Source organism: Vicugna pacos, chromosome 4, assembly GCF_048564905.1.
Source record: "Vicugna pacos chromosome 4, VicPac4, whole genome shotgun sequence".
Classification (NCBI taxonomy): domain Eukaryota; kingdom Metazoa; phylum Chordata; class Mammalia; order Artiodactyla; family Camelidae; genus Vicugna; species Vicugna pacos.
In genome coordinates, this window is record NC_132990.1 from 62,740,587 (window position 1) to 62,767,674 (window position 27,088).

A 27,088-nucleotide genomic window follows, 5' to 3' on the forward strand; every position below is an offset into this window, starting at 1 on the left:
AAAACACTATTACGTCAGTGGCATCATACTCTTTTTGCATAAAGACTTAACCAAATTATCCATGGTCACACAGTCAGTAATCAGGAGTCAAGATTCAAATGCAAGCCCGTCTGCATACAGAGCTCTTGTAGTTTCCCAGCCCTGTGAGAATAAGAACAGAGAGTTTTCCTCTGTTCTCTCCGGTTTATGTACGGTACCTGTTGTCGCTACAGCACTGACTGGCTGGGATCGCTTTCCACTGCTAATTCCATAGAGTTCAATTTCGTATTCAGTGGCCTCCCTGAGACCTGTTATGTCCCTGGTACGTTCGGGGGCAAGTAGGGTCATTTCCAGTGGCTCAGACTGCTTTTTGGTATCTCTGATTTTGAGAACAAAACTGTCGAAGACCCCTTCATCAGCTGTCCAGGACAGACGGAAACCATCTACAGTGGCATCTGAAACCAGAAGATTGTCAACTTCCGGCTCGGCTTCTAGAGGGGGGAGAAAATGGTGGAAGGAGGAGAGAGAACATCATTCACCAGCCTGTGCAGTCTTCTCTCCAGTGGGGTATCAATATGCAGTGATGCCCTGCTTCTCAGAGATAGAAGTGTCCTGAGATGCCAAAAATAAAATTATTCAATAAGAACATATTTAGTAGGTCTAGAAGAGGGGAAAGATGGAGTTGACACATTCAATACAAGCCAAGTGGCTGCTTGCATATGTGAGTTTTGTCTAAAAGCAATTCTATAAATCCACATCTGGACTCAGCAATAGCCCTTCCCATGCGTTATTAAACAAGTTCAAAGCCAGAGACTTGTTTACATTTGCTGTCTGTCTTCCAGTGGCTGATTGCCCATCCTCTGTGAGACCTTCTTTTCTTTTTGAAAAGATAAATAAACCAGCATTAACGATCTGTAGAGCTGCTCATGATGATACTGCTAATTATATTTCCCTTGATCCTGAGCAAAATGGCTTTTAAAATGTTATAAATGTTATATTCTTTTTGGTTTTTTCTTGGAGCTGCTTTACTAAAGAAGGCTTCTACTCTTGACTGGCTTGCTTTCTGTTAACCATTCAGTAAGTGTTCAGATGGTAGAACTGAGACTTGGAACTTCCTGTGCTACATACTTCAGACCCAAGGTATAGTCTTGGATTGCCTTAACTAGACAAAACTCAATGTCAAGGTAAATTTAGAACTGAGTTTCCCAAAGTATACTCAGCGCAAACTCTTCCTGTTTGATCATCTTCCCTAAAAGGTATCTATTGTCAAATAAGTTTGGGAAATATTGCCTGGGTAAGTCCCTCTTAGAAGTATGCACATTAGGATGTTCTGTAAAGGCTTGTGGTCAAGGACCCTGTTAAACTATGTTTAACTCACTGTTTCCAAAACTTATTTGAACATGGAACTTCTTCACTGAGTAGAACCTTTGAAAATTCTATGGAGATATAATCTCTAGAGACTTTGGGAAACACAGATTCTTGCTGTTAAAGTTGTTAATGCTGTATTTTTTTAGGAATTATTAGAGTTGAGAAAATTAGGGATTTAGTCTGTGTTGAAGAATATCTGTGATATTAGTGTTTACCAATATAAGTTCATAGTTGGTTTTCCAATGACAAGCCCATCTGGTAAGTTTGTCAAGATCACATTTGAGGTATTGAGATGACAAATGTAGTAAGTTTTTGAAATATACTCATTGGTATATTTCTTTTGAGAAGGCTGAAATGTAGCTGGGGACCAGCCAGGATGAACACAGACAAGGGTGACGTGGAGTAAGCACACAAGAGCTACAGGCAAGACATGGTCTAAAGGATTTGGGACACCAAGTGGAAACATTTCGACCTTCTCGTTTCTGGAGTGGGTAAAGGGGCGTGCTCATTAGAGACATAAGACAAGAAAGAGTGTCGGGGGAACATAAAGAATAGGCCACATCTGTGGATTAAGTAGGGAACATGGACAAGGATGTTAAAACCATGATGATCTGGAAGATGGATTACATGGAAGAGAACCAGGAAGAGGAGAAAATGGCTCACTCGAGCCAAAATACCTGTAACAATCTCAGCTCTCAAGGGCTTGGTTTGGTGCCCTTGGGTGAAGCCAGAGACCATAACCTCATAGCCAATGCCGGTTATGAGGCCTCTAAGCTCCAGCTTCCTCTGAGTTCCCGAAAGTGTGAATTCCTGGGGGTCCAGCAGCTTCCCAGAATCCACCACCGTTACTAGGAAGCTGTCAAAGGCATTCTCCGATGCCATCCAGGAAACTGTGAACCCGTAGGGATTAATGTCGGAAATGGTTAGGTTTTCCAGAAGGGGCAGGGCCTCTGAAAGAAGGGAGGAGTGAAAACAACTCAGGTTAGCAGCACTGACTCTACTGAGAAAGCACAAGCCTCCACGAGCACTGACAGATACCCGTCAATCATCAAACGTGCTGTATGCTTATTTAGTAAGAGCTTATTGGGTGCCAGATGATGCTGTCTTATGTAGATCTCTTAACAAGCCTATGAGATAGAGGTTATTCCCATTATACAGGTAAGAAAACTGAGCATCAAAGAAGTTGATTGACTCGGCCAAAGTCACAGAGCTAGTATGTGTTAGAGCAGGGATTTAGCTTGGTCTCACTCCAAAGGTCATGAGTTTTTCCTTATAAAACTGAGTATCTTTTGTTGGGTTTGGACCCTTTTGTCTATTTCCCACTAACTTGTGGTCTTGAAGGAAATCAGCTTTTTAATCTTATTTTTTTAAATGTAGTTCCTTTTCGGTATGTTCCATATGTTTCTATTTCACATCTGATTCATGTTTTTAATTAAGTTGATTAGGCCAATTAGTGACATACATCCTCACAAGCTGAGATGAAAGGAGGAAGTGAGATTTTCAGGTGTCCAAATGAATCAATTATAATTACGGTCTAGTAAGGAATACTAAGATTTGCTAATTCTTTTGCTGATTATTTTCCTGGATAAAGTTAGGAGATAAGGACATGCTTGGATCTTAAGTAAGTTCTGTCATCATCATTTGTTCATCATTCACCAAACATCTGTGTCTCAGGCATTCTTATTTCATAGGTGCCAAGGGGTCTTTTCACACACTGGGATTCCTCAAAGAAGTGAGCTTATATCAGCTAAATTTCTGTCCATACTTCTCAACTGACAAGGCTTCATGTCCTGAATCCAGTTGAGGACTCACGATGACACTGTAACTAGATACTACTACCCTCTCTTCTCCTCCATGACAGCAAAGGAAACAGAGAGGTCAATGATTTATCCAAGATCACATACCCACTAGGTGGTTAAGCTGGGATCCAACCCAGGTCATCTGACTCCAAGTTCAGTGTTCTTTCCATACTCTAAGCAAAAGTCTAGTTAGTCAACGCCATCCGTGCTGGCAAAACCTGAGGCATAAGCAGGATTAGTGGAGAAGGTCCAGCTCCTCCCTTCTAGCAAAACAAAATCCAGTAGTGGTGAATGTGTTTATTTTTTATCAGAGGGGGGAGGAGGATGGGAATTCCACGGCCAAGGTGGCTTTAGCCACATCTAGTTTAGAGTCTTCTTTTTCATTACAGCTAAATAGGAGCACTCAAAGAGATAAATGACCTTACGCTAGTGCCCAGAGTCTAATCAGTGGAATGTTAAAAAAAAAAAAGTTTAAAAAAGAAATGTTTGGTGACTGAATGAACAAATGAATGAACGCCCTTATCCCCTATGCAGAGACTTAAATTTTGTTGTGGCTTGGATTTCCTGTACTTATTTTGAACTACGTGGTATTTGTTTTGAGGTTTGTTTTTTTTTAACCAAATAAAGATCTCCCCTAAATCATAACTCTATCAAAGGCAAAGATGAAACCACATATACCGTGCAAACAGGCTTCTTTGTCTGCAGTACAAGGGTGTCGAGTTCTGTTGCAGAGTTTGTTTAGATAAGTGGCGCCTTCCTCTGATAACTGGCCTTTACGCTCTTCCACGCCATCAAAGCAGGGAATTTGGAGGGCGTGCAGACTCATTAGTCCATCAAGAGCTTGCTATTTATAGTCCCTAATGTTCAGTTGTTTTTTTTTTCTCTCTCTTTTAAAAATATGCTTCCTTTAGAATGCAGAGTCTTTTCACATCGGGGATTAGCTGAGACAATGCTGTAACTGGATCTAGGATTCCCAAGACCAGCTCTCCCAGCCTCCCTTTCTTCTCTCTGTTCTGTGGGAGGTCCTGCAAGAGGCTACAAGTCAGGGCCTGGTGGGACCTGTGGCCGGCCATGCTTCCCCTCCTGGGCAGTGAGTTCCCACCTCTTGGCTACTCCCCGCCCTGCCCCACCCTGTTCCACATTTGAAGACAGTCTAAACAACTGAATTCACACTAGATAGCTGGACAGAAAATATAACCACTCTTGGATCTTAAGTTGAAACATGTCCAGTGTTCTCTTGAAAATAATAGGGAAGTCATGACTGCAGAGGTCTGTTGTTTCTGTCTAGTCTTGGTGCTTGTATTTAAGAATCCCACTTTCCTCGTCCTGTTCGGAGGAAGGGGAAGGACCCAGCATCTGTAAATGCCTCTTGGGCGCCAGGCGGTTGGATTTTACCAGATTCATTTAATCCCTGAGACAAGGCTAACCAGAGGTGCCTGTGAGTACCCTCTCTTCATACATAAGAAATTGCGATTCAGAGAATTGAAGAACCAGCCAAGGTTGTGTAGCTAAAAAGATGTGGGAGAGGATTACAAACCACACAGGCCTGATCTCAAAATCCTCACACTTCTAGGACACCATGCTGCCTCCAGTTAAATACTTAATCAAACTTATTAAAAGATTTTATTTGTATAGATAAATAGCGATTTATAGCCATTTAGACCTCAAGAGAGGTGAGGTTTAATGTTCAAATCAGCCAGCAGAGTTGGTCTCTTAAAAATTACCATTAGTGGAAGGCAAGAGACTCCTAAATATTTTTGAGGCTTTTGAGGCTAGAGATTTGGTAAATTGACACCATTTGCAGCCTTTGCCATTGATTTAGGATAATTTTAGGAAAGGAAATAGAAAACCATTTCTCTGTGTAATTCAAAGAAAAGTAAGAAGTTGAGTCTAATGAATGGGTATGGTTTAATTAAACTTGCGATTTATCTGCTATCTTAGGTTGAACCTTCATAAATCTGTTAACAGATGCCAGTTTTAAGAAAAAGTAATTGTTTCAGAAGAAAAAGATAAATTATTTTACTTCTGGGGCAGGTGGTTTATGAACTGCTTTACCTAGCATGATTTATGGACAGAATTCCTGCCTTAGGCCATTGCTAACTTAGAACTTACTCTTCAGCCAGAGTCTCCAAACTGTGATTCAGACACCCTGTAAAACTGGGCCCAGAATTCCTCGGCAGCTTGGTACAACTATTGAGCCTACTATATCCGTTGCCTAAGAGTGGCAATGGAAGGTCCCTGTTTACAAGAGTCTGCTCCTTCTTCACACAGAAATTTACATATGGAATGGAGATTGTATTTTAGGCTGAATTTCCCTTTAGAATTTCCCCTCTCCTCCCTTTTTCCGGCTTAGAATTCTGAACAGGCAAGCGAGAACCTTTGAAGGAGTACCTGTCATGACAAAGGCAGTGAGGGGTCTGGTGGGATCCCCAGCCCAGGTGGTCCCTGCCACACTAACGTCATAGCCAGTGTTCTCCACCAAGCCCGTGACATGAGCGTGCCGAGCGTCTCCTGAGACCGTGATTTGCTGGGGCTCATGCAGCGAGTGAGAATCGCTAACATTGATAACAATGTTTGCAAAAGGCCCAGCTTGAGTGGTCCATGACACGTTGAAGCTGTCAGGAGTAATATTGCTAAGGTTTAGCATGCCCAACTGTGGCTCTGGCTCTGAAGGGGAGGGAACATGGGCAGAGAGAGAGAGAGAGAGAGACATTATTAGAGGAAGCAGAGGATTTCTTCAGAATGTAGTCACCGAGCATGAAAGTATCAACCCCTCCAAATATTTGCAGAAAGGCAGTGTATTAGGCTGTGTCCACACCTGCACTGAGTATAATGCTAAGGAATTTAGTGCTTTCTCTGCAGGTATGGATTCGCATTCTTTTTAAGTAGAGTCATGACCATTTGCCAGTCACATATGTGGAAGAGCGAAGAAGCCATTACAGCAGTAGATAGAGTAAATGTACAGATGTATTAAGAGTACATTTTCTAAGGTTTGTGGTGGGACACTAGCTCTGTAAGATGTTCCAAGAAAATATAAGTTCACATTATATTGAATTTTATATCTCACCATATTCACAAAGTGTACTAGCATTTTAAAGGCTCTGGAATGCTGGTTCTGTAAAGAAACCTACTTAATTTTGCTTAGCCTAGCATTTCATAAACTTACTGATAAATGGATACTCTTTCTGAGGAATATTCTCGTAACATCTCACGTTGCTGGTACGCCACCTAGCATGCCTTAGAAAATGCTACTTTGGAGTTTCCTGGTTTGGTCTTCTTTGATCTATTGGACTGTACAAATTAAAGGCTAATATCCACACAAGAGAAATTCTCTGTGGTATTCAGAAATCTGAATGTATGCACCATAGAGAAAGCTACATCTCACCGTAAATACTGGAAAGTTGAAAATGTCTTCCATTTAAAAATTCTTGGTATATGTAAAAATTAAAGGAAAGCTTGAAGTTAGGCTTTGCATTTTCTGATTATGAAATTCACTTACTGGATAATCTGGACAGATGAATGGTTCTACTGAGGTTAAGTTTCTCTTGACCCTTAAAATCTAGATAATCAGTGATGAGAGCAACTCACTTTTAATGTAGGCAGCCTACACTGCTAGTTTCAACTGGGATGAATATGGTTTGGCTGCCAAAATGCACATTTATCAAATAATGCTGACATTAAAATAAGTTCAGTCCAGACTGCATTTTAGAGACAGACAACGGTCCTGGAGGACTGAGATACTAGGGTTAGGATTTAGGGTTGGGAAGAAGCAGATTATTTCTTCCAAGGACTTGGGAGTTGTTTTGCTGCAGCTCCAGTATTTGGAGGAAAGAAGGAGCTCATTTGGATAAATTTACTTGAGCAACTGCACAGCATAACTCGATGCCATAAAGTCTCCAAAGACAAACGAATCTGGCTCAGAAGCAGAACATAGCCGTAAATAATGGCATGGGATTTGATTTCCTGCTTAGCAATTAGTTTAAGAAACTAGTGATGCTATAATTTTCAGCCACCAGCATTGGCAGATTACCTCCATCACACAAAAAGTGAAATCCTCCAAATGGGACTCCATCTGCTTTTTCCTTATATTTTGCTGTGGAAGGAATCTCCCGAATTAAGGATGCATGTTAGGACTCTTTTCATGCTACCAGACAGACTGGCGGTGCTGACACATTTACCATGCAGAGTAAGGCCTAGGTTCTTAAGGTCAGCTTACTCTCTAGCTGTCTCCCAAAAGATGCAACCAAGATGAAAAGCGAGATGCAAGAGGAACCTCAGAGAATTGTGGTTAGGGTCCAGTCAATGTTCCATGCAACCTGGAGGTGTTTTTCTCTCACCTTTCTAACCCTTTGAAACAATTCTTTGACATGCTGTCTGCTTCCAGGAAAGACGGACTTTTTCAAAAACTTAATGCTCTAAATGTTCACCACATGCACCAAGATTTGGACAAGATGATAGATGAAAGGAAGACTCTGACACTTTGTGACAGGTATCAGTGGATGACAAAACATGCTGATAGAGTAAATGTCAAGAAAGAGATATCTGTTTGTAGGGAATGCAGGCAAATGAAAGTTTCCAGAATAAGATGAGACCACTGGGTCCTTTCAGGTGGGTCTTGGGGTGTACTTTGGGGTCTCTTTCTCTGCATGCTAGTGACACCACATTTAAAATCTTGGTGGAGAGAAAGAGAAGATAGATCATTCTGACCAAGGAACCAATGATGGCATGCACACACCCCTTTGAATATGACATAGGCAAACTTTGATTAGAACAACCACAGGCAGATGATAATGGGAACTGGAAAAGATTATTCAAGATCAGATGAAAGGATGGTTTAGAAATTCAACCAAAGCAAGTCAGGTTAACTTTATACAAACAAACAGAGCAACTCCAGATGTGAGTGGATATTTAGGAAAAAGAGGTTGACACAGAAGTTCCTTAATTTGGGGGGAGAGTTTTTCTTTTCAAAACTTTGAAGCCCTGATTTGAGTGGCTCTCTCAAATTTGAGAAGGATCGGGAGGAACCAGGAGGATGAAAAATGGGCAGGGGGTGATTTTTTGGAATACTGTTCAGAGGAAGTTCAAAGCAGCATGAAGAAGCCATCATGGGAAATACCTGTGGTTGCTTGGACTGTCAGGGTCTGAGCACGCTGCCCGCCAATCAGCCCCTGAAGGCGGGCAGTGTAGTTAGAAGAAGCTTTGAGGTTGGTGATGACAAAGCTGCGAGACGCTGCAGGCACAGAATGTACCACCGTCTCCTGGAGGTGGTCAGAGTCCCTAATGTCTATAAGAAAGCTATCAAAGGCAGACTCCTGAGCTTTCCACGAGATGGACACACTGCCCGAGGTCACATTTGAGACAGTGAGGTGGCTAAGGAGAGGTTCGGCTACTAAAGCAAGAAGAAAAAAAACATGAAAGCGAGTCAATTTAAAACACTTACTGAGAGTCAAAATCAAAACTTGTTAAGACTAAATCCATAAAGTTTTAGACTTTACCCTCTGGTAAAGGAACTTGCCGTAGTTTGAAAACCAACTTGGGCCATGAGAAGCAAATGTATCTGGCTGGCTAATTTTCTTCCCTAGGCTTTGGTATCCTTTCATCTGGCTGAGATGAGAACTTGGTAATGCTGGCTCTCTGCTTCTCCTGTGGCCCACACTGATGACAATTCGTAGTCTCACGTAGAATGAGGACAGACCCTCCCTCAGCCATGGGTGACTTAAATGATAGATAATTTTGATACTACAATGTTAACCCTTTTTCTGAATTCCCCTAGAATTGGGAACCCCTTTTTGTGATCAAGAAGAAGAAACTTTCCTGTGTTTATTTCACAAATAATAATAATATATTATTTAAAATATTTTAAATAAATATTTTAATATAATAAATGTAATAAAATATTTAATTTACTATAATAAAACTATACATAATATAAATATTTAATATAATAAATATAATATTTATTTATTAAATAATTAAATATTTCCTAGTAAGATTCCAAAAATTATTTTTTGCTTCAGTTTGTGATGTCTAACTTTATCTATCAAGAGAGGGCATTGTCCAAAATGTGCTAAGACTGTTATTTTAAGTAGACAAGGCTCTCCTTTCTGAATTCATATAGAATTCTCTTTTGTTGCATTCCAGAGAGCATCTCCGACAGTGTGTGTCACAGATACCACAGATTTAATGAGAGCACTTCACTCTTTTGTTAGCCAAATTCCTTATTTAAACATGCCTAGTCTACTTTTATTTTTGCCATCTACCATTCACTGTTTTGGAAGCAAGCCAGCATGTTCTGGTCTTTTCTTCTAGCGGTGGCATTGGAACTGAGGAGGTCTGGAAAGCATGGCTTCATCCTGCACTCATCTGATGAATAAATAATCTTTGCCCTTTCTCATCACTTTCCCAATTAGGGGAAAAAACAGCACCAACTTAATTTCATTAAATCATTGAAATGTTTGGATATTAAGAATTCAAAGGCACTAGGAAGACAAAGATAGTTGGATAACACAAAATATAATTTTTAAGGCCTCTTTTACCAATATAGACATCTTTCCAAGTCAAGGACAGTTCTCATTTATGACTTTTGAGTTACTGATGGAGAGAATTCTTTTCTCCATATGGCAGTCTGGACCAAACTACATTTTATGCTGTAAATGTCCTGGTCAGCGATAAATCAGAGTCACCATTTGGGCTGCTGTTGGAAGAGAGTTATGTTAAATAGAGCTCCAGCCTAGTATCATGGAACAGTTAGTGTCCTGTGGTCTGTGCTTCAGTGGGTGTAAGGAGTGGCTTCACCCTGCAAAGAAGACTCTGGAGAGAGGGTGTTAGGAATGGGGGAACGTGCATGTACCTGTGGTGGCTGTGACACTGATGGTTTTGGTCTGGATGCTGGGAGCGAGTCCAGAGAGGTAGACAATGAAATCATTACTAGGGCGTAGCCCTGAGATGTGGGCAGTTCGTTCAGCACCAGAGATATTATATTCCATCGTCTCCAGGAACCTATTGGAATCAATAATTTCAATGGTAAAGGTCTCGAAGGCCCCATCGGTAGCTGTCCAGGAGAGATTGAAGCTCTCAGTAGTTACGTCAGAAACATTTAAGTTTCCAATTTCGGGTTCTCCGGCTGAAAAAGGAGGGATACGAGAGAAGAAACAAATAAATCTGTGTTAATCACTGGGCTTGTGTTTTAAGATTGCACTTGCTAATAGAACCATACCCGGGTAGAAAGATCCAACAGTTCAGGGTTAGGGCAAAATGAAGCAATGTTACCAATCAGTGCCAATAGGAGAGGAAACGGGGCTTTGTTAAAAAGAAAAATACAAGAAGGAAGGCATGGCAATTAGACTTCCCTGCTCTGGAGCTGCCACACATGATCAGGGCCTGGCTGAGATCCAGCGTGTGAGGAGACACGCTGAGTGATGGCAGCAGGAGCTGCTCTGCTGAAGCCCAGATGCTTCTGGAAGCTGCACCTCAGGGATGCTGGCCATCGGTCAAAAGATATGAGCACTGGCAGCTTCCAGTCTCTGGAACTGCACTCCAGAGACCACGAGTACTTGGCTCTCTCCGGCTCTCTCTTTGCTTTCAGGGATCTCCCATCTATTCAGATGACGACTAAATCATTCTGACACCATTACCCTCCCTAGGTGGTACCTCGAGGCCTCTGATACTGTGACTTAAAGGGAGTTGGCAATTTGTCAGTGTAATTCTTGGTATTTCCATCATACTTCTGACAAGGGCCAGCTGTTCTCATATTCTGTTTAAATAGCTTGTCCTTTCTTAACTGCTTCTTTGTGGGCCAAGAAGGCTAGCATTGCATTGCCAACCAACAAAGCTGAGCCAAGACAAGGGCTTCAGGGAACCCTGTTCGGCCAAGAAATAACATTTTTGTCTCAGAGATGATCCTACCAGTGCTCCTCTGAGTAACAGGAATAAAACGCAGAAGGCAGGCAGCAGGAGGGTTTGAAAGTCTAGTGCTACTTCCCTAGCAAGGAAGGAGAAGTCCTTCCCATCCCAAGAGATCTGGTGGAATGCAGGTCAGATGGAATTATGGCCTGTCCTCCCCACAGACCGACTGGTCAGAAGCAAGAATGTTGCTATCATTATGAAGAAGAAAAAAAAACACATAAAAATACTAAGAACAACCAATCCACAAGATCTGCAGGAAAGATAAAAAATGATGGGTGATTTCTCTGCTGTCTGAGAAAGAATGGTTTGTGGATGTTGGATAAAAGAGCCCTGGGTCCCTCCACGGCAGCCTCAGCTGCGATTTTTATGCCTTTCAGGATCACCATTCATGAGGCAGTTGCCTGTGCTGTATGTTTGTCTCAGCGAGAGTTACTGAAACGATTGAGGCCCAAGTGCAGAGCTATGCTTTTGCTAGAATCAGCTAGGACATACAGGTCTGCAATGAAAGTTTAGCTGCAGTAATTATCAGAAAGTGGGCAGGCATATGCAAAGCTAAATAACACGGCCTCTGCCCAGCTTCAAACCAATGGAGGCGCATGGGAAGATGAGCCGTGGAAACCAGTGCTGGGGAAACACTGAATGCTTTGTCACTGGAGCAGAGTGATGAATAAACTATAATGCACCCTCCTGGGCCTCGGCTGGGAGCTGCCATCCAAAGGCTAGTGGTCCAGGGAGCAACTCTCGATTAAAGGAGCAAAAAGGGCATCAGATCTTTGACATTCATAGCCCGGGGATATTCCTTGCTTCAAATGCTGCTGTGTGTACTTCTGCTAATGAATGGCTCTTTCTTTGGTACCGTCTCCAGTCATAATTGTGTGATTTTTTTTTTCCTTTTAGGTCTAGTTATTTGCTAATTTGATGTTCTAACAATGACTCAGTATCTGAGAGAATTGCCCGGAGGAGGGTAATTCAGTTCTCTTATTATACTCAATGCATTGTAAAGAAACATTTAAATTAAAACGTTTCTTGTAAAGGCAAGACCCACAGTGCCTATACCCTTGAGGGATTCGGGATAGTGGAGCACCATTTCCAAACAGTGAAAAAGACTCCCTAAAGTAAATAATCTGTGCTCCACCAGAACTCACCCACGTGGGGAGGGTCGACTTTTAGTTACATCCTAGTGCTGGAGAACAGAATTAAAATCATCAAGCTGTCTCATGAAATGGAAAGCCATCATTCAGAAGAGATGTAGTTATAGGATTGGACAGGTACAGTCTGGGAGAGACTAGAGGTCAGAGAAGGCAGCATTTGCACGTTCATTCCTGAGATGTCACAGGCATCTGGACCAAGGTGCAGCCCATAGGAATGTCTCTAAGCAGCAGCAGCAGCACATGAAAAGGATTTAGAAACGGACAGAAGCTGACGCCCTGCATGATCTCTTGAAGAGGAAGCATCATCGACAGAGAGGGGAAGGTACCTGTGGAGGCCTCAGCAGACAGCACTGGTGTCCTATAGCCCCGAATCACCCCGTAGATGGTAACTCTATAAGGGGTGGCAGCCTTGAGGCCCGGGACGTCCACAGCCCGCAGGCTGCCGGGCACTGTGAGGTTCCGAGCCGCCTCCACCCTGTTGGCCTCCTGCACCTGAATGACAAAGTGCTCATAGGCCTGGTCGGCTGCGGTCCAGTTGAGTTTGAGGCCATCCCAGCCAGCCTCGGTCACGGCTAAGTCTCCCAGCTGGGGGAGCTCCGCTGAAGAAGGACAGAGAGGAATTTGTCAGTCCTGCAAACCCAAAACGAGGAAACCACATGTCCCACAGCCCAGCTCTAGGGAAGAGAGAAAGGGGCAGGAGAGTTTCTTGTGTGTGTGTGTGTGTGTGTGTGTGTGTGTGGATGTTCTTGGTCTTGGGGCATTTCCAGTTTGAGCTGTGGTAATCTGGCCACAGCCGCCTTCAGGAGTTGAAGACGGTCAGAAAGGGGGACATCTACATTGTTCATTCTTGAGGTGGCGGGGCCCCCAGGACCACTGACAACCCACCGGGAGGTCTCTGAGCATCACGCAGGACCAGCATCTAAAGGGCACATAAAAAGGGTGGGGTTGCGGGTCAGGGTAATGGAAGTAGGAATTAGTTAAAAGTACAGGCATTGAGGGCAAATGAACTTTGGTTAGAATTCCAGCACTGGTGTTCTCTAACTGCGTCATCTTGGGCATGTCACCCAGCTCGTCTCTGAGCCTTGCTCTCCTCACCTTTAATTGGAGCTGACAGTACCATTTCTTTGGGGTGTATGATGATTGAATGATAATTTTTGTAAACCTCTGAGTTTATATCTGACACATACATGACACAGAATGAGAGCTGGACAAGTAACAGCCTAACATATACAGTTATTCCTCGGTATCTTTGGGGGGTTGGTACCAGGACTACCAAAGTAACAACCTGAGGATGTATATAAAACAGCATAGTATTTGCAGATAACCTACGCACATCCTCCTGTACACTTTCAATCATCTCTAGATTACTTATGATACCTAATGCAATGTAAATGCTATGTATATAGTTACCAGCACATGGCAAATGCAAGTTTTGCTTTTTGAAGCCATCTGGAATTTTCTTCCCTAATATTTTCAATCTGAGGTTGATTGAACAGTGAATGTGGATGCCCCGGATAAGAGAACTGACTGTGTATCACTGTGTTGATGTTTCCCCTTGGAATTTCTCGGTCATGTGGGAGAGAATTACCTGCTTCATTTCATCACTTGACGTTTGAGAGATCATCTCATTGTTTTGGCCACAGACTATCTTACTGGGCATATGGCATATGGCAAATCAGGTTTGGGCAAGTCTGATGTTTTATCTCGGGACTTTGCTCTCAGGGATCATCGGTTCTGTATTAGATTTTTGGCTTGGCAATTTCCCTCCCACCTTCTCCTGATTGTACTTTGTGTCTGAATGAGGAATGTCTGCATCATAAAGCAAGGCCGTTTGTGTGAAATGAGGGCCTGCTGTTAATTAAAAGTGACTATGTTTTGCATAGCAAATGGCATGGAGGGGGCCAGCTATTCATTTTTGTACAAAGGAGGAAGTAAATTTAAGGTAGTCATTGCTGATTTAGAAAGTTTGGATTCTGGATGTTAAATGCAGTCTCCCTACCTCTCTTTTTAAGGCTGGGGTGGCCATGGATTTGACATCATAAAAGAAAATATCTGCAAGATTTCAGCCCGAAAAGGTCTGATGCATTTGTTCTCAGGTGTTCTAGGATTCAGCGCACCAGGAGAGTCTGGGCAAACCTGACCTTTCGGAGGGGCCGTATTCAGACTGTGTTCCACACAGACTTGGTGCTTTTGTGCAAGAACCGAGCTGGGGACATGGAGGCAGGCAGCCCTCTCCTCCTTCCCAGCTCACAAGAACAGCTGTTCATTTATCTGTCATATAGTGGGGTTCCTTGTATGCTTCCACATGCAGAAGGAATTCTCCTCCTAAAAATGAAAGTTTATCAACTACAGATGGAGGTCACTAGCATGCTATACCTAGATCTCACAGGTCTCAAAGGCCCCTTTTGCTCTTGTTTGGTTGGATGATACTCCAGGGAGCACAGGCCATTGATAAGCTGGCCAGTTGAGGTGTATTACGACATTACTTTTCTTATTTGGGGAATTGTGAGTAGTTTCTAGCAGGGACCAGGTTTATTTGGTATATATGAGCAAGAAAAATAATTCATTTGATTAGGTCATTTGGGTGACGTTTTCAAAACACAGGATGTGTGGAGAGAAGAGCATGGGTTTAAGGCCCAGCATAAAAACCCTATTCCCCCATATTAGGCCCATTTTCCCATGTCCCTTTTAAAACCTGTTTCTAGAAGCCTCCGGACCAGCATAGAGTTTTCTGTAACAGATGGAGCCGCATATTTTCAGGGGACATATTGAGATGAATTGTTTTTCCTCTCCAAACTGAATCAAAAACTTTAAAGTCAAATGTGGCCGTCCTTTCTTGGAAATAGCCCTGCCTCAAGGGTCTGTTAAGGAGAAAGGCTTGGCTAATTTCAGCAGAAGATGATAGATCTTTTCAAAGGTTATTCTGTGGAGGTCCGACCGCAAGACAGACGGCAGTTGGTGACTCTAAGACCACTCATGATAAAATTTCTCCAGAAACTTCAGACCCTATTCTGTGTCACAGTCCTCCTGTTCATGCTATTTATACTATGATACGTAACTGTCTGATAAATTTAGCTATTTGCCATTCACAATCTACTATGGATGGGTGCTTTGCTAAGCACTTTGGTTCATTATTGCTCATGACAGTGTTCTGAGGTATGAGTATTACCTCCGATTTGAAGTTGAGAAAATTAAGGCTCAGAGATACAGAATGGCATACCCAAGAGTGGCCAGTAAGGTGGAATTCCAAACTAGACCTTAGAGCTCATGTTGATGCTGCCTGCCCAGAGCTCTGCGATAAGGCCCTGACACATGGGGAGCCCTCTCTGTTCCAAGTAGAGGCTGGTTCAATCACGTCTTGGGTCTGGGAGGAGGGTTGTATACCTGTGATGACCTCCACAGCAAGGGGTTGGGTTCTGTGGCCCCTGACCTCGCCATGCAGGGTGACTGTGTAAGGGGTACCAGCCCTGAGGCCTGGGATTTCCACGGAGCGCCGGCTGCCAGGAACCATGAGACTGTGAGCTTCTTTGGCCTGGTCAGCCTCCTGGACCTCGATGACAAACTGCTCATAGATCCCATCAGGGCTGGTCCAGCTCAGTCTGAGGGCATCCCAGCTAACCTCGCTCACCGTGAGGTTTCCCAGATCTGGAACCTGCTCTGCATAAGGACACAGAGTTGCTGAGTTACTACAAAAGGCAGTGGCAAGCTGGGATGCAGGTGAGATGGCGTTTTGGATATGGTTGGGATGAGTTGTCCGGCTAGCATTGATACAGACGCCTGATTTACAGCAGGTGTTGAGCACACGCTAATTGTTGGCAGTAAAGCCAAGGTTTTTCTCTTCAGCCTTTGGGAATGCAAGATAGTTCTAGGAATTGTTCATAGCTTCTATTCTTGACATATAAATGGGACCATAGGGAGTCTTTTGTTGTGTTTTTAAAATGAGCTCAGATCAATGTTTTTATTTTTTTCCACTTGTAGAATGTGCTTTCCAACTTCTTAGATACTATGACTGAAACTTGCTTTGAAAGAGGAGTCACCTCTTAATTTATGTAAAAGAAGAATAGATGGAATTTTCCATGGAATTGGCTACCATGCTAAGGCTAGGACTTGGCCAAATAAGGGACAGGACATTTGGATGGAAGCAGGGATGATTCACTGGTATTCCCTCCAATGTGGGAGGGGCTGAACCCAGTTCAGAGCAGGGAAGAGCTTTATCCCTCATGAGCAGGCAGTGGGAAGAAGCAAATTAGTGAACTAGTGTGGAATACCTGTCAAGACTTCAACAGAGAGAGGGGCAGTGCTGGAGTCCCGAGTGACCCCGCGGATGGTGATGGTATAGTGAGTGGCTCCCTTGAGCCCAGGCAGGTCCACGGACCTCAGTCCTCCCGGGACACTGAGGTTCTGGGCTGCCTCGACCGTGTCAGTCTCCTGCACCTGAATGAGAAACTGCTCATAGGCTCCTTCCGGAGCTGTCCAGTTGAGTTTGAGGGCGTCCCAGCCCACCTCAGACACCGTGACCTCTCCCAAATGGGGAGTTTCTCCTGGAGAAGGACAGAGAACTAGTTTAATGATCAAATCACACACCAAGATCCAGGGACTCCTTAGCAAAAGAATAGGCTTTATATCACTTGAAAAAAATGACTTTCTTTAGATAAACGTGCATCATGCAGCTTCCTAAATTTGAGAAATAGAGCTAAGTGATAGAGTGAAGTATAGGAAAACATTTGTGATCTATTTTATTAAGGAATTGCCTTAACATCCCTCACCAGGAGGGAGCCTGTTTGTGAAGCCAAAGGTCCCTGCCATTGGGGCCATGTGTATAGTCCCCAGGAGGGGCTCTGTACAGCCCCTAAGGGTGTTATTCACACGGTGTGCATGTGAAAGCTGCCCCAGGAGTGGTACAGCCTGGTTTCTTCCCATTATTAGGTACCACAGTGCTCTAACTTGGGGAATTCAAGTGTGTTCGAAAGCCAGTTACGTCTGATTATCCTTGGGCAGTTTCCTGTTGGGAAAAGCAGAATCTATAGACAGAAAGGCAAGGTACCTGTGGAGGCCTCAGCAGACAGCACTGGTGTCCTATAGCCCCGGATCACCCCGTAGATGGTAACTCTATAAGGGGTGGCAGCCTTGAGGCCCGGGACGTCCACAGCCCGCAGGCTGCCGGGCACCGTGAGGTTCCGAGCCGCCTCCACCCTGTTGGCCTCCTGCACCTGAATGACAAAGTGCTCATAGGCCTGGTCGGCTGCGGTCCAGTTGAGTTTGAGGCCATCCCAGCCAGCCTCGGTCACGGTGAGGTTTTCCAGTTCAGGGGCGTGGTCTGAATAATGACAGAGATGGGGTCAGTTAAGCCATTCCTGAAACGCTTTCCATCTGTGAGCTCAGAAATGGCAAAGCCACTGCCAGTGCTGGGAGACTGTGGAGGCCCCAAAGCCATCCTGGAGCCATCACTCACCGCATCCCTGAGCAGTCCTGTTACCATCGAAATACCAAGAGAAAATCAATATGATTCTTATTTTGCCTTGTTGCATATTTGGGTTTGTCCTTTGAAAATGGTGTTTTCCTCTTGATCAGTGTCCTGTGGATTTAGAAAATGCTACATGTATGTGTTAGTACTGCTCCGGGCTGCAGTTTCTGTCTTGGCTGAAGTGTCTCTCATCTTAAGGATGAAAGCAGAAGGAACAGCCTTCAGCTATTCTCAGGTTCCTTGGTCTGAGCTGCCCAACCTTCTGTATTTTGAGAAAATTGTTCCTGTTAGACTCCCTTCCTTTTTGTGTGTCCTCAGTCTCCTCTGGAAGGTCTGTTTTATAGTCTCTTTATATTGGGGCTTTTGTCAGTTTCCGGGGTTCAAATCAGTTTACATAAACCACTTCAGAAAGGTCAGAGATAAATTAGCACAGCACAGGTAAGGCTGACCTGAGGAAGGCACCAAGTCTTTGCAAAACTGTCTCTCATTGGATAGAAGGAAAGACTGAGGTCCTGGGAGAAACAGTTTATTAAGCTCAATTAAAATAGAATGTGCTCTATTCATTTATCTCTAAAATGAGCAAAGCACAAAACACTCACTTGTCTGAATATGCCTTCAAGGTGAAAATTGGCCCAGGGAGGAGCCTGGTGAAATTTGCATCATCTAGAAAGAAAGGGTTTTCTCTGGAAATAGATCCTCTAAACAACAGATTAAGAATGGCCTTGAGCTCATTTAAGAGAACAAATTGTTTCTCTATCCGTGCCTTAACACTGGCTGCTAATTTTAAATCAGCCCTACGTGTTTATTAAAACAGACCTCTTACTCGAAAATCTTAGCTTGCAGTTGCTTTGAAGATACTCTTTCAGAGGGGAAAATATTTCTTCTCCAAAATCTGTTTGATTCAAACTTTTCCACATTCCGGGGGAGTGTTCTTCCTAATTGCTTCACGTTGGCAGAGCTTACACTCCTTCAAATCTTGTTTGATCTAGAACAGGGGTCTGCCAACTACAATCTGAGGGTCAGATCTGGCCTGCTAGCCTGTTTGGTAATAAGTGAGCCAACAGCAGTTTTTATATTTTTACATGGTTGGAAGAAGAACCCAAAGAAGAATATGAAATGAAAGATGAATATATATGAAACTGAAATTTTGATGTCATGAATAAGGAACACAGCCATGCTTGTGCGTTTATGTGTTGTTGATGGCTGCTTGCGTGCTGCAATGGCACAGTAGAGTAGTCGAGACAGAAACCATATGGCCTGAAAAGTCTAAAATATTTACTGTCGGGCCCTTTACAGAAAATGTTTGCTATACCTGATCTTGACCTTCGTTCCGTGGCCTCCTCATTTAACCCAAATCCATGTCCTGGAGCCCTCACTCAGGATCCCATGGCAGTTCTTAACTACACAAACATGGTCTAGGCAAGCAAGAGGGAACCCCAAGCTCAAAGTGATATATCTACTTTTGGGGGACAAAAAGGGAAAAGGGTGAACCATCTTTTAACCCAGTGGCCCTTGTGAGCCCAGGAGCAGTGCTCCATTTCCTTGACCTTGGGATCTTACCACAGCTAAACTCAGGAGCGTGTCCTTTTTAAAAATTCCAGCAGTCCTCATGCGTAAAGAGATGTCGGACAAAAACCAATCTAAGCAAAACTGTGAAGTCAAAGAAATCAGTCCTGTGGTCCGTAAACTCTCTTTCTTATCCCATTTCCCTCTGTTTTTCTCCTCCTGCTGTCAAAACTGCTTGTTAGGAACTTAACTGATACTGACAGTCGACCCCCTTTATGTGAATTAAGTCAGTGTTTCCTCTCCAGGTAACTTGCCTTTTAAGCTGTCTGATTATGACACAAAACATTTTTTTCCATGAAAGTAATTTCAGGTACCAGGTTGCAAGAGATATGAGGAGAATTACCTAACTGGGGGAGGGAGGGATTACAGATTGTTAAATGGCTGCAGTAAAGATGGATAGAGAGAGGAGAGGAAGAGATCCACGTTAGAGAATGTCTCTTCCTCAAGAAAACCATCCTTCCTCTTTGAATCAGCTCTTTCATATGCCACGGATACCATTATATAATGCCCCTCACTTCCTGCTTCATTTCTTCATACAGTTGATAGAGTAATTTTCATATCATGTCATGTTGCTCAATAAACGGTAATAATCATGGTGCTGATACTTCGACTTTCGACTTTTTCTTGGGGGCTGGGGGTAGGCAGAGCAAGGAAGAGCATCAATTTATATTTAGTGCTGTGACTGTGACCTCTGTTGGGTGGGTGCTCCTGGTGCCCCACCCAAAGCCCTTCACTAAACAAATGCTAGTCAGATAAGTAAGAGGTGTAACTTCAAGGAATAAAATCAGCATAGAAGTTAAAGGGAGGTGGGTGAGGATTATGAAAAGAGAGGGGTAATATGAATAAAAATACAGCAAACAACAGTTGAATTGGGTCTCAAAAGACTTCACATTAATGCGGACTCTGCATTTCGATGGCAAAGGACACACTTGTGGGCTTACTGTCCCAGAGGCCCAGTGTTTCCGTTGTATAGTTCCACACTGAATTTCTTGGCCTTTCTTTATGAAAAGGCTCTTGTCTTTTCCTTTCAGCTGTGCACTGGCATCTACCCTCTGAGTAATGTCAGTGGGCCTGGGAAATCAGAATTTCAAAATCCCGTTTCTTTGCTCATGGTGGGTTGGCCAGCTGGCCTGCAGGAATTTCTGGCTGTGCCAGCTTTAAATCTTTAGATTTCCACCATCATGTAGATAGTTAATTACCAAGTGCTGACTGATGAGGAAACCACTTTTAGTGTCCACTGGTGGGAGAGAGAGTGATTCTCCAACAGCAGCGGGGATGGCCAAAAGCTAGCCTGAGGACCCCCAAGGGTCGATCACATTTCTTTGATCTCATCTTGTAAAGTTAAGATAGTTGAAATAAAAAGCCTTGCTTGCCTGAAAACTTTTCAGAGTCTTAATACTGTCAGAATGAAACCCAAGCCTCTTAGCATGATATTCACTGTCCTTTGTGATGGTCCTGATGGTGCCTCATCCCCTGCTGTCTCCTGTTCTATCATACAGCAGGACTCTACGTCTGGTGTTTCACCAACAGAAAGTTCCTCACGCTTTTGAGCATCTCACATGCTGTTCCTCCAGCTGGAAATGTTGTTACTCCCTTCCCCACTTCAGCCAAGTATTACCTCTTCCAAAAAGGCTTCTCTGATAGCCCGCATCCCCTTTGCTCAGGCCTGGGATGGCTTTCTGCCTCTGTGCTCCCGTAGCTTCCCACACTTTCCTCTAAACAGCCTCGTTGCATTCTTATAATTTTGGTCTTGGTTCTCTCATTCTCATTGCAATGTGCATGATTTCCTGAGAGGAGGGGTTGTGTCTTTCTGTTCTCAGTACCAGCATTGCCTGACCCATGGCAGGTAAGAAATAAATATTTGTTGGATGGATAAATATTTGAATAAATTTCAGTTTGCTCCAAGGGAAAATCAAAATGGCAAATTAGAGTAGAATGTTTTCTATTACTTGCAGCTGTGGCTAAAAACAAAACTCCACCTCTCTGCTTCCCAAACCCTTGAGAATTACTGGGGTCTCACTGTTGAGTCTTGTGTGGTATGGAAAGATGCTTTATTGGCCTTGTGTTTCCATACATCATCCCTGCTTTATGTCCCTTACTGCTATAGCAAATTCATGGCCTCCACTTCAGGCAGGGTTTCGTTGAGTTTATCAGAATACAGATGCAGGGGTTGGGGTGGGGAAGATGCCTGGCACACACTGGTTTTGTTCAGAGCTAACAGGGATAGTGCCTCTTTTCATTCCTTTCCTTCTTTTGTTTCTTCTTCCATTTTTTCCTCTCTCCCTCCCATCCTTCTTTCTTTCCTTCCTTTTTTTATCCGGAGTAAGCTTAATTGAAGACTAGAGAATGGCTCCCTTTCCCTTAATCCTTGAGAGACAGAATTTGGGCTGTTGATACAGAGATGAAAGAAAAAGACCGGAGGGTTCAACGGAAACACTGCCTCTGGAGGAGCTGGGGTCCCCAAATCCTTATGAAGCACATGCCATGTGTTTGTGTGTGTGTATGCATGTGTGTGCATATGTGTATGTGTGTTCAAGGTACTGGGGCTGCAGCACTGGATAAAGGAGACAAAGTCCTTACATTCTGGTCAGTAGTAGGAGGCAGGCCATAGATAAACCAACTACTAGATAATATCAGGCCAGGTATGTGTCATGAGGAACTCTGGAGCAGCATGAAAGGATAAATCAGGATAGGGCACCACTTTGGATTGGTGGCCAAAGAAGTTTTTTGGGATGATACTTGAGCTGAATGAAATGAGGGAGATGCCATGTGAAGAACTGGGAGAAGAGAGGTATCTAGGCAGCAGGAATAGCATGTACAAAGGCCCTACGGTAGGAGCAGGCTTGGCATACTTAAGGAACAGTGAGAAGGCCAGGTGACTGCAAGGGGACAAGTGGTGTGAGTGAAGTCAGAGAGATGGGAAGGACCAGATTCTATAGGGCTGTGCAGCCTGTGGTTGGTCTTTGGGTTTTATTTCAGGTGTGATGAGCAGCTAGGTAATGCCAAGGCTAGAGCCCTGGAATTCTCTGGGAAAAGCTCTCTGGGGCAGCCAGTTTGACATCTTCTCTGTAAAACCCACAGACAACAGGTGGTATTTTGCAGACTTCTGCTTTTAAGTATCTAGTGATGCAGAACTGGGAGACCCTTCCTTCTGACGTTGGAACCTACAGCCCTTTGACATTTCAGGACTCATAGGTACATGGTACATTCACCCATGCACTCCCACTCCCACTTTTCCTGTTATTCTTCTCCCCATGTGTTTACCAAGGCCAGGTGCCTGGACTTCTTCTTTACCTATTCCACAGCACACCCCTGTTTGTCTTTTCTGTTCTGTCCAAATTTTCTTCCCATTTTAAGACTTTTCTGAGCTCAGGGGCATCCTGTGCTTCCCCTGCTGTACCCTCCACACCTGCAGTTAGAGTTAGGGAAGTGTTGTGTGGGTCTGTCTGTTTCCTAGATAGTGAGCTCCTTGGAAGCACAGACCTGTCTTCACTGCCCCAGGACCCCTAGAGCCTAGCCCGGAGCACGGCTGTGGTACACTACGGACTGAGTAAGTATAGGAGATTGGGAAGATGGACTTCAGGTAAAGGAAAGAAATGTCCACCTCACTTTTAATAAAATAAAATAGGGCTATGGAGAAGCCATAGGGAGAAATATTCCAGAGACAATGGGGGAGGAGCCCGTAAAGGGGACTTTGCACATTTTTCCTGTAATGAGGAATGTCTTTAAATATACAATGTGATTTCTTTGAAACAGTGTTAAAGAGGCATGACTAGGAAAATGAAACCACTGAGCCCTTGGGATACCAAAACTGGGCTCTTAGTCACAGACAAAGTAATTCCAGCCTGCGGTTCAGTCGAAAGCTTTCATCTCCCTGAGCTGCTGAGACCTGGGGATTCCCCACTGGAGACAGGCAGTAAAGTGGCTATAGCCAGTGGGACAAATGATTGAGTGGGGATGCGGAGCTCTTCTGATTGAAAAAAGCACGGAAGAGGAAGAGAGAGGGAGGAAGAGAGAGAGGGAAAGAGAGAGAGAGAGGCAGGAAGAGAGGGAGGGAGGAAGGACAGGAGGGAGCAGGGAGAGGAGAAGGGGGAGGCAGAAGAAGAAATTCCCTTTTGTTTCTCTGATCCGTTTGTTTTCCTTGACACTTGTAACAAGCTCGAGTTTATACAGCTGAATTATTCACATCTCTGCCGAAGATTTCTTCTTCCTGATTTCTTCTTCCTCTCTCTCATCTGTGTCTAAGCCACCCCGTCCAGAGCATCCTTGACGATCGTCTCACAGTTGGGTGGGAAGCAGTCCATGCACGTCAATAGAATTGACTACCTGAGCTCACATTAGACTCTACTGAAGAGGCTGCTCTTTGCCTACCAAACAAATACCCTTTCTCTCTTTCTTCATTACAAACAACCGCAGTTTTATGTTGGCAACAACACACTCAGCCAGAAGACTACCTTTCCTAGACTTACTAGAATGACTTGGTTAGAATCGGCCCGTGAAATGTAAACATAAATCATTGGTGAGTCTTTCCAGAAAGACTGATCTAGGAGGTACATTTTTTTGGTTTTGGTTCTGGTTCTTCCTCCTTCATGCTGCCTAGAAGGCTGTACTGAAGCAGCCATGTTGTGACATGGAGGTGACTTTGAGACTGGACGCTAAAGACTAAGGCTCATGAAACAGAAAGATAAAAGGAGCCTAAGTCCCTGGTACTTTGGAACTGCTATGCCACCCCTGACCCACCTGACCTCAGACTTCTTACTTTATGAGAGAGGAAAGCAACTTTTATCTTGCTATTAAAAATTGGAGATTTCAGTTATATGCACGTGAAAGTGTTTATAAATGACAGAAACTCTGCAAGGAATTTCCAAATATGCCCATGATTACAGCCCCTTTTCTTATCGAGATTCAGCTAGAGTAGCATCTCTGCTATGACACTTTCTCTGGCTGCTCCCTTTCCTTGACTGTGTTCCGTCAAACGTTCTGAATGTCTGGTCTTCCCCAAGGACTGTGAGCAGAAGCACTTGAGTCAAAAATAATAATGCTAAGTACGTAATCCACTTTTTCCTCAAATATCAGTGTACAACAATGTATTCAGTGGGTTCTCAATAAGTACTTACTAATTAAATTGAAACTAAAGATTATTACTTGTCATACCCTAATGAATGAACATTTTCCACCTATACTTCTTGAATATTTGGGGGCCAAAATTAAATGTACATATTTTTCACATAGGAAGAACTGATTTTTTTTTCTGATTGTTTTTTTAATTTAGCCACTGAGAAAATGTGGAAGCAGGTACAAAGAACAGGATAATTCAGCTAGAAGGGATACTGGAGGTCAGGACTTAAGCTGTCATGGAAAAACAAGGTTCACCTCTTCGTGACTAACAGAAAAGAGAAAATGAGCAGGGCACCATGGAAGGCGCAAAAGACCGTGTGCAACTTTTCAGGTAACCTTAGAGGAAAGCAAAAGACCTGAAATAAAAAAATGTTTAATGGGAAATAGCCAAAGAATTATTCCCAACATCTTGGTCATCTTGAAAAGAAATAAAATGAAAAACTAATTAGTTGTGCTAAAGAGGAAGGAAAGAAAAATATAAAAACTAAAGATTCTATGAAATGCACAAAGTTAAAAAAAAAAAAAAAAGAACCAAAGACAAACACAAACTCTGATGCTTTAAGTTCTCCTAGGAAAAAATATTTAAAAACCACTATTCATTGCCCAGCTGGGGACCTTTGCTGAGTCAGTTGACTAGAGGAAAAGATATGTAAGTAGCTGTTTCAAATGGCATTTAGAGGATTCGTGAGCAGAGAAAGTCGCACATCTTCCCATCTGGTTTTCTCACTGGAAGACGACCTGGCTGATGAGTCTGCAAGTCTCAGAGCCAACAGCGGGTGGGGAGAGAGCTCAGGGGCTGGCCTCACCTGTGGACGCCTTTACCCGTGCGGGTTTGCTCTTGTGCCTGCCCTTCTCTGCTGTGAGGAGGATGGCATATTCCTGTCCAGGTGCCAGGCCTCTCAGGACGTAGGAGGTGCTGTCTTTGGGAAGCTGCACCTCCACTGGCTGGCCGGAGGGAAGACTGTAGTTGAGGCGGTAACGGTCAAACTTGGCCAGTGGCGTCCTCCAGCGCAGGGTCAGGCCGGTCTCCGTCGGCTCAGAGACCTGAAGGTCCTTAGGCGCATCAATGTCTGGGAGGAAAATGGAGAGATGAACACCCTTCAGGCTTTGGGGCAGGACTGCTTCCAGGGCTGAAAGCTGGTCGTGGGCTGCTGTCCCAGGTCTGCCATAGAGGGGCCGGGTGGTTTCGAGCAGCTCACCTGTCTGAGCCTCAGTTTTCACCTTGGTGAAATACCATTGTTGTACCTTACCTCACTGGGTTTTTGAAAGATCAAGAATAATGTAATGGTATATCCATGCCATGAAATCATACTCAATTAAGAGCGTTTACAAGGAACTGACTATTGACACAAGACACAATTTGAATGGATCTCAAGAGAATTAGGCTGAGTAATAAAGCCAATCTCTAAAGGTTGTGTATGATTCTCTTTGTGTAGCATTCTTGAAATGGCACAGATTAGTGATTGCCAAGGGCTAGGGTGAAGTTTAGGGTGAAGGGGAGGGAGGGAGGTACCTGTGGCTATAAAAACTTGTAGCAAGAGGGATCCTTGTGATAGAACTATTTAGCATCTTGACTGTAGGGGTGGATTCCAAAATCTACAAGTGATGAAACTGCATAGAACTAAATTCACACACACACACACACACACACACACACGAGTGCTGCGTGAAACTGGTGAAATCTGAATAGCGTTGATAGGTTGTGTCAATGTCAGTTTCCTGGTTGTGATATCGCTCTGCTGTTACACAAATGTTACCACTGGGGGAAACTAGACGAAGGGTTTAGGAGATCTCTCGGCATTATTTCTCCCAACTGCATGTGAACCTACAATTACCTCCAAATAAAAAGATTTAAAAAAAGTATATGAATGTAAGCGCTCAGCGTTGAATCCTGCATAATGAGGAAGCTTGATGAAGCATGATGCCTGAGGACACTGTGCATATCAGCCTCCCTTTTCATCACTGTCGGAAGCTGGCAGAAAGTAAAGAGTTCTCTCTCTCTCTCTCTCTTTTTTTTTTTTTTTAACAAATTTTCCAGGATGAAAAAAAAACACAAACTTGTGGCAAGAATCAGTGACTTCAAATCATACAGCCCTTCATCATCCTCACCCAGACACTGAAGCTGCAGGATGCAGTGAGTAAGAGCAAAGACTCCCTTAAACTCTGCTCTGGCCGCTTGTAATCTGTATGACGAGGGTATATAACACAAGTTAACTGTTTTCTAAGAGCAAATGCCCCAGATGTGTTGTGATTAGGCTATGGTTTCTAAAAAAATTGACTTGGTTACCAGCTTTTAAAAGTGTATAGATTTCTTGTGAAGTCTGGTTCTAATTTTCTGTGAAAGAGTCCTCTGCACCCCTTCCTGCAGACAGAGAGTGACGTCGGCACCATTTACAGGGGGAATTCACCTGGGCTAGATAATCCTGGAAGCCCCTTTCCCCTCTGGGCTTTTACTGTTTCTTTTTAAATAGATTTCCTGCCTCCTAGGTCCTGTCGTGTCTGCTGGTGCCAGCCCAGCGGTGGGAATCCAGGACTCACCTGTGGCCGCATTGATGGTGGCTGGGTCGCTCTCCTTGTCCCCCTTCACGGCAGACACTCCAATCCCATATTCGGTTCCTGGCCTCAGACCTAAAAGAGAATGCACAGGTTGAGATTCCACCCAAAGCTGGATTAAAATGGCCCTGAGCTAGTCCCTGAAGGCTGCGACTTCTCAATGTCCAGAATGTTCCACAGACTGA

General features: G+C 43.8%; 1 protein-coding gene and 1 long non-coding RNA gene across 5 annotated transcripts in view; one reads left to right on the plus strand and one right to left on the minus strand.

The window, feature by feature from the left end:
• Positions 1-26,478, plus strand: part of LOC140696144 (uncharacterized) — a 31,629-nt gene extending 5,151 nt beyond the window's left edge. Inside the window, exons 2-3 of the long non-coding RNA XR_012072227.1 lie at positions 24,505-24,681; positions 26,389-26,478. This is a non-coding gene — a long non-coding RNA (uncharacterized lncRNA). The remainder of the gene's footprint in view (positions 1-24,504; positions 24,682-26,388) is intronic.
• The window catches only part of TNC (tenascin C), a 91,192-nt gene that overhangs the window by 24,437 nt on the left and 39,667 nt on the right, over positions 1-27,088 (minus strand). The window contains exons 9-17 of one of the 4 annotated variants that reach the window (XM_031677466.2): positions 26,889-26,978; positions 25,157-25,420; positions 17,247-17,519; positions 16,471-16,743; positions 15,587-15,859; positions 12,529-12,801; positions 9,997-10,269; positions 2,025-2,297; positions 198-470 (exon numbers count right to left, since the gene is read on the minus strand). In XM_031677466.2, the coding sequence (XP_031533326.2) occupies positions 198-470; positions 2,025-2,297; positions 9,997-10,269; positions 12,529-12,801; positions 15,587-15,859; positions 16,471-16,743; positions 17,247-17,519; positions 25,157-25,420; positions 26,889-26,978 (2,265 nt within the window). The remainder of the gene's footprint in view (positions 1-197; positions 471-2,024; positions 2,298-9,996; positions 10,270-12,528; positions 12,802-15,586; positions 15,860-16,470; positions 16,744-17,246; positions 17,520-25,156; positions 25,421-26,888; positions 26,979-27,088) is intronic. The other 3 variants (XM_015245355.3, XM_031677472.2, XM_072959998.1) reach the window with 3 other exon arrangements.